This window comes from Rhea americana, unplaced genomic scaffold (assembly GCF_003343005.1).
Source record: "Rhea americana isolate MKP2758 unplaced genomic scaffold, rheAme1 scaffold_201, whole genome shotgun sequence".
Taxonomy (NCBI): domain Eukaryota; kingdom Metazoa; phylum Chordata; class Aves; order Rheiformes; family Rheidae; genus Rhea; species Rhea americana.
The window spans coordinates 1,077,096-1,084,566 of NW_028186162.1; the positions used below are offsets into that span (position 1 = coordinate 1,077,096).

At 63.0% G+C, this 7,471-nt stretch overlaps 1 protein-coding gene across 1 annotated transcript; it reads right to left on the reverse strand.

Annotated features, from left to right (window-relative positions):
• Positions 1-304: 304 nt before the first annotated feature.
• SCAMP5 (secretory carrier membrane protein 5) lies at positions 305-5,521 on the reverse strand. The gene is made up of 6 exons (XM_085303965.1): positions 5,448-5,521; positions 5,001-5,129; positions 4,078-4,234; positions 3,165-3,266; positions 2,712-2,829; positions 305-2,244 (listed from the first exon to the last, which is right to left on the reverse strand). The coding sequence occupies exons 1-6, from the start codon at positions 5,452-5,454 to the stop codon at positions 2,050-2,052; spliced, it is 708 nt and encodes a 235-aa protein (XP_085160091.1). The 5' UTR covers positions 5,455-5,521; the 3' UTR covers positions 305-2,049.
• Positions 5,522-7,471: the final 1,950 nt, after the last annotated feature.

Here is a 7,471-nt window from a genome sequence, read left to right on the forward strand (position 1 = left end):
AGGCGCGTACACACCTGAGGGGCCCCCGAGGACGTTTCCCCGGGGAGCAGTCACGCTCGCACGCGTAGGAGGCGCGCGGGAGAGGGCGGTTGGATGCCAAAGCGATGTCTATTAGGTACAGCTCGTTACAGTTCGCGTTTACAGCAAGACGCATAAGTGATAACAGTGAAGGTACCGGTAATTCAGCGTTTCTCACACGTGGCATGACAGAGCACATGGTTTGGCATAGTAAGTTTTAGGCTAGCTATAAACAAATCGCACAATATTTAAACCTGATTAAGTACATAATAGGCTCAGCAAAGGATTAGTTTTCTCTTTACGTTTTATACACACATATATACACGCACAGAGGCATCTTTATCATTAGCTGCATTTTAGTCTTGTCAAGAGACAACTGGCTACTGGAAAACGACCGACGTGGCGCCCTGGAGAGGACACTGCTCTAGGCGTGCTTGGCGGGGGAAAAATAAATTCCCTTTTGGCGGGGGAAAAAAATAAATTCCCTTTTGGCATGATTCCTGGGGATAACTCTCCCACACGAGGGACTTGCAAAGCTGTCGCTGCCAAGGCGGCGGGGGAAAGACCGCAGCGAGGCGACCGGGCGGCTCGCTGAGCTCCTATCCTGCGGGGCGAGCGTCTGCCCGCTGCAGGACCTGGAGGCGGGCAGGAGAAATTTGAGCAAAGGGGCCAGATGGGCCTCTGCTTGGGCTGCTTTTCCACGCGTTAAGAGGAAGAAGGAAAAAAAAAAAAAACAAAACAATCTGACCGCTCTATTTAAAGTGCGGTTAGAGTATGAAAAGCATCTCCGAGAAGGAGCTTTTCCTGCTCCTGCCCAGAGCCTCGCCTGGGGTCTGCTGGCCGCTTTTCCCCGAATCTCCCACCGCGAGACGGCGCGGCGCCAGCTCGGCTGCCTCCTGCCAACGTGCAGGACGGCTCCCCGGAGCTCGGCCTCCGCTAACCGGGCAGGGATTCAGGGCCCGAGGAGCCGGGACCTCTGGGCCGCCACGTCTGTCAGGGGCAGGGAGCCTGGCGGAGGTCCCAGGAGCTCCGCCACCTTCTTAGAAGATGCAAGAGAGAAGGAATTATTGCCACCGCCACCGTCTTTTAGCCTGGAGGTTTCCTAAAGGGCCCTAGGGTAGTGCATGCCTCAGAAGGGGACAGGGCCCGGGCCCGGCCCCCCTGCTCAGCCAGGCAGCGAGACTGGTTTTACGTGCTTGCCTACGGGGTGGCAGGACGGGACCCGGAGCCTTGCCCAAGAACAGGTCCTCCGGGAACCGCTCCGTTGCTTTGCTAGAGAGAACCCTTAAAAAAAGCAGATGCAGAATCTCAAACGGGCCAGTTCTGCGGGGAAACCCGTCCTCGCCCCCGCTCGCAGCCGCCTGCTAACGCCGGTCTTTGCGGCCAGCTGCTCCGTCACAACAGCATGCACCGGGAGAAGCTGCGGATCCAGAGTCAGGCCGTCGATTAGGAATCCCTCCGCCTCCAGCCTCGCAACGGCAGGATCGAGTTATCTTACTGATTTATTTTTACGCACTAAATTGGCCAGCCACCTGCTAGTTAAAACAACGCAGAAGTAGCAGGAGAGTTCCCAGGAGTGAAGGTTCCTGTCGCCTTATCACAAGAAGGGAGATGGGTGCTGGTTGCTATTTTTATCTTTCTTCTTTTTTTTGGGGGGGGGGGGGCTTTTGGCTGATGTACTTCTAGCATACACCTATCACCACAGTAATTTAAAAACCATCACCATACACTATTTCACAGGGGAAAAAGAAAACGCACCAACGTACACCTATCACCACGCACAGCGAGAGTCCTGCGGGTCAACTCACAGCCTCTCCAAAATGGAAAAAAAATAAATAAAGTAGAGGAAAAAGAGCTGAAGACAGCAACAGGGAAGGAAAAAAAAAGTGTCATTACAGAGAAGAGGGGAAAAGAATCATCCGTTATGGTACACGTCGCCCTTCCGAAATGGTTGCGGAAACGCGGCTCAGCCGTCCTCCTCCTCCTCCTCCCTCCCCCCCGCGCTGGCGCCCCAGGACAAGGTCCGGCCGCTCACATCTCGTTGGAGTAGGTGTAGTTGGGGGTGGCCGAGTACTGCGTCTCGTGCTGCATCACGGCGCCCTGCGCGGCCCCCACCGCCGCGCTCTGCGCTGCCTGCTGCACGTGGGGGTTCTTCCAGGCGCCTGTGGTCCACTCCTCCTGCGCCTTGCTGAAGCTCCCGCCGCTCCCCCGGTAAAATTTATGCACCTGGAGCGGTTGGAAAAGGAGAGGAGGGAAAAAAAAATAATAATAATAACCTGCCCTAAAAGCAGCATGATCCCACCCCTCTGCTCCTCCCCGAGCGACTCCGGCTCCAGCCGAGCGCGGCCCCGGCCCTGTCTTTTCCGCCTCCGCTCCCAAAGCCCGCTCCCGTTGCCGAGGGAATGGCTTCCCAGCGGAGCGGCTGGGCTCGCCTCTGCTTCTCTAACCGCCTTCACCCCGGAGCCCGCGCGCGGCCGAAGGGGGCTCATGCACCCGGGCTGGCGCCCTGTCCTCGATCTTACACCTCGAGCCGGGCAAAGCCGCTCCTGGGTATCCCCAAACGTACTGGGAGCGGTGGGAACAGCACACCGAGCTTGTCTGGGCAGGGGAAGGACAGGGTACCCCGGGGCACCYGGCCTCACCCCCCGACTCCGGCGCCCCAGTCCCTCCGCCCCGCCACACTGCGGTCGTACCATGGTGAGCGCGATGAAGGAGAAGACCGCCATGCCGGTGAACAAGACGGTGGGGATCAGCATCACCACGGCCGACCCCACGTTGGTCCCGAAGAAGGAAATGGCTGCGATCCAGCCACTGCAACGAGATCAAGCAACCAGTGAAGCAGCCCGTGACCGTCCCCCGCTGGCCCTGCCAACAGCCCTCTCCCCCAGCGCTCCCAGCTCCTGACCCAGCCTTCCCCCGGGGGAAGCCACCGAAGCGCCCACGACCAAACGGCCAGAGCCAGCTTGCCGGGCTTCCCCCACCACGCGCAAACGCCTCCTCTCCCCGCTCCCAGCGCTACGCCGCGGCGGTCCCAAGCAGGCCACGCAATCGCGACGCTGGCGGCTCCTCCGTAACCTGCCCCCCGAGAGCGACCGCAGCGACGGAGACTGCCTTGGCGCCCGACAGGAGAGCGGCTCCCTCCTTACCAGACGCCCCAGCCGGGGATTCCCACTGCCTGGATAACGCTGATCACCAGCTGGGCCATGAAGGTGAAGAAGAAGGCCATGAAGCTGAAGGAGCTGTCTGTCCTGCAAGAGAGGGCTCGGTCACCTCCTAGGTCTCCATCCCTGCTGCACTCCTAGGGCAGGCAGATGCTCTCGCCACTATGGGCTCCCACCTCGGACCCTTTTATCACAGAAGCAGCTGTTGGGTTTCTTTTTTTTCCCCTCGGCCAAGGTTTAGTGACCGAGAGAGAGGTGCGATAGTCACTGAGAACAGCAGCTTCCTGCAGACAGCAGGCACCAGAGCAAAACCAAGCAGAAAGGAGAAAAAGTGAGAGGCCCAAGGTGGGGAAAGGGCAGCTGGGAAAAACCACGCGGCATCTGCTCTCCCCGGGACATAGCTTTGGGGTCACGTCCCCGTGCTTGGGCAGGCTGCCGCCCGCCAGCAGAGCCACGGCGAGCGTCTCTGCGAGCACGCGAGCCGTGCCGAACGCCTCGCACCTACGACCCCCTCTAAGGGGGCCCTCCCGCCGACGCTTCTCGGAGGCCAAGTCAGGCCCTCCGGATGCTGCGAGCCAGAGCACCCGGTCAGACCCATGGCACGGCTCGGCCCTCCCGGAGGGGGTTACGGCACGGCACGGCCGGCCGCTGTTGCGCGTACGATCGACACAAGCGCGCGAGGGCGGGCAGCCGTCTCCGCGCTCGACGGCTCGGGTCGGCCCGTCCGGAAATCCTCAACAGCCTTATTCTGAGGGTTAGAAAGTGAAGCTAAAAGGCTGGACGCAAAGAGCAGAAATCCCCCAAACGCCCAGGCAATGCCCCAAGCCAAGCACCAACCGGGGGCGGGGGGGAGTGGGGGGAAGACTGTGAGAAGCCGGGCTCAGCTGTGAACACTTACTTGAAAGCTTTGTAAATAGGTCTAAACCAGCAGACATAGGAGCAGGGCGTAAAGAGAATGAGCCAGAGAATTGCCAGTCCAAAATTAACCGCTCCGCCGCCTCCAATGAGCCATGCGAGGCAGCCAACGAGATTCACCGCCAAGGTGATGCTGTTCACTGCAAACACACACACACACGCGCACGCACGCACAGGCACAGAGGGAGCAGAGGAGCACAAGGCGGTAAGTGCGAGGAGAGAGACGCGGCGGCGGCGCCGAGCCCCGGCGCGCGGCCGGCCCGGCGCTCCCTCGCTCGTGCGGCAAGCCGTCGCTCCGGCCCCGCGGGCAAGGTTCGGCGTCGCGGGGGCTCCGCGAGCGTGGGAGGAACCGGCGAGAGCCACCTCCGGGGAAAAGCCGGAGGACCAGGAGCCCAGCCGACGACGTCCGCGGCTCCGCTCGGGGAAAGCGCGGCCGAGGGGCGAAGGGAAAGCAGAGGAGCCTCGGCAGCTTCCCTGCGCGACGAGGCTGCTGGCCGAGCAGCGCAGAGGAGCGAGGAGCTTCGCAGCGGAAGGAAACGCGGCTGCGGAGGCCGTTCCCCCTTGCAGCGGGCTCCGGTGGGAAGCCCCGGTCGCGGGTGGGCCGAGGGAGCGGGGCAGCCGGACCCACACGCCCGGCCATAAACCCAGTTCTTCCACGCGGAAGGGCTGGAATTTGGAGTGGGACACTGCATCGGGGCGGCAGCACCCCCGCACATCTATCTCCCCCCAGCACCCCTACGATATTAAAGGCTCGGAGCAAGAGCGAGAGGCCTGGAGGGGCGGAGGGGCAGAGCGACGCTTCCCCCGCGCCCGCTCGAACCGCTGACTCGCAGAGAAGCGGCTCCGAAAGGCGCCTCTGCCCGGCCCGCCCGAGCCCCCCGCCAGCGCGGCCGGCCCCCGACTCACGCATCCAGAGGTAGTAGAGCCGCTTGGCCATGGTGCGGTGCTGCGGTGGGATCTCCGCGTCAAAGTCCTGGTAGAAACACGGCTTCAGAGGGATGAACTTCGGGAGGGGAGGGAAGTTGTTCACTTTTTCTGTAACGAGAAGTTTCATCAGCGCTGAYCGCTGCACAGAACCGAAGGCAAATGCAGAGTCTGTCGAGTTCATCTCATTGAACCACCCAAATTGCCTGGTTTTAGAGAGAAAATGAGGACACCCCCGCTGTCACCGGCGGCCCACCCCCAGCCGAGCAGCCACGCAAATCCTGCCCGCGCGGCCAGACGGACCCGGCACGGCCAAGCCTGGCCACCCGTAACCCCACCGAGGGCCACCAGGGTCGCGACGACTAAAGCCCGACGCTCAGGCGACCCGTCCGCGGGCACGGGAGCGACCCGGCCGGAGACCCGCCRTACCTGCCATGCTGGCACGCTCTCAGCCGCTCCGTCCCGCGGGGAAGGTAGGGAACCGACTCAGCTCTCCGCCAAAGCTGGAGGGAAACAGGAGGAAAGCAGCGATGGGAAGGAAGCGGAGCGGGCGGCGGCGGCGTGCCTTCGTCCGCCCCCGACACATCCCCCTCCTCCTCGGCAGCCGGCAGCGCTGAGCCTCCTGCACCCTGGAAGGAGCCAGCTTCTCCCCCATGCCTGCAAGGCACCGGCTCCGGAGCGAGCGGCGCACGGCAAACCCCAGCTAGCTCCGCTGCCTTTGCGGAGCCTCCCTGAAAAGACAGCCTTCACCTTCCTCYGCTGCTCCAAAATAACTCAAGGACAGCGCTATAATAAGGCGGTTTGCTGTATTTACGCGGCCGCTCCTCTACAGTATTTACACGTACAGGCTTACCACCRACACCTGGCTGCTCCAGAATAAATCCAGGCTACTAAGGCCCAAAGCTTACGCACCAATTAAAGCGCTGGCTGGAGCTGGAAGATTAAAAGAAGGTTCAGCGATGTGGGGCAGGGCACCGGCTTAGCCTYCCGCTCCTCCTCGAGCGACCTACCGCCACCCCCCACCTCGCCCCAGGGGAGACACGGGGTGCGGGGCTGGGACCCCGCTGCACCCCGCCGCCGAGCAAGGCGATAGCGCGGCCTCTGCAAAGCCAAGCCAAAAACCAGGCCGGAAGGGAAGAGGGAAATCAGCCAAAAATTAATCACAGGCGATTGTCGCTAACGAGTGGCGGCCTAATTATTACTCATGCAGTTTGGCACCTCGCGCAGTTTCCAGAGGCGCCAACTCGGGTGCTGCCTTGCAGGTGCAAGGGGAGGGCAGCATCCCGGGACGCTGCGCTGGACACTGCTTCGGGCTCCAGGGGCTCAGGGCTCTGGGCGGGATCTCCGAGCTGGGCTGAGCTTAGCCSTGTCCCGGCAGCAAAACGGATCTGTGGCACCAATGAAAAACAAAAATTAAGGACTGAGGTTTTAAATTTCGGAGCGAAGGCAGCGCTCTGCTAATCCTCCCGGCCAGAGCAGGCTTTGCGGCCTGGCCACGGCGGCAAAGCCCGCGGACGAGCCCGGCCCTCCGGCGAGCAGCCGCAGCCCCCTCCGGCCCCGCGGAGGGCAAAGCCGGCCCCATCGCCAGGCGGATCCCGGCTCCTCCTTCCGCACCGGAGCGCCAGCTGCGCCTGCCTCCCGCCGGCAGCGGTGCAAGGGCCAGGCGTGGGTCCAATTTGTATTATTAAAAAAGGAAAAAAAAAAAAAAAAAAAACCCCACCGGCGGAGATGCGGGCTAGGCAAAGAAATCCCCCCCGCGCCGCCCGCGAGGCATCTCCGCGTCCGACGGCGCCCACGTCGGGTTTCTTCCCCTCTCGCAGCCCAGGCTATAAATACGAGCTGTCTGGCTGCGCAGCTGACGTTTCCCCGACACGACCGAGACCACCAGCTCGCCGAGCTGCGACGCTGCGTCCGCGACGCCCGCCGGGCGCACACGGCGCCGGGCGCTCTGCGAGTGGCCCCGTGCGGACCCCTCCCCGTGCGGACCCCTCCCCGCGTGGGCCGCCAGGTTCGGCGTGAGCCCAGGCGCCGGGGAGAGCGCAGCGCCGAGGCCGCCCGGCCCCGGGGAGCGAGCCGCGTCTCCCGGCGCTGCGGAAGGGGACTCTGCAGGAAGGCGCTGCCCCGCACGTGCGGCGCCCACGGGGGCACCCCCGGAGCGTGCCCCYTCCTTGCACGTGCACAGTCCTCCCCACGGCGAAGGGGGAGGCCCTCCCCTTGCACACGTGCAACCTACCGCGGAGGAGGGGCAGGAAGGGAGACCCCCTGCTTGCACACCTGCAACCCGCCACGGAGCAGGAGGAAACCTCCCTCCTTGCACACAGCAACCTGCCACGGACCTGGGGGGGGACCCCCTCCTTGCACACTTGCAACCCTCCCACGGAGGGCAAGGAGACCCCCTCCTTGCACACCTGCAACCCTCCCACCGAGCATAAGGAGACCCCCTCCTTGCACAC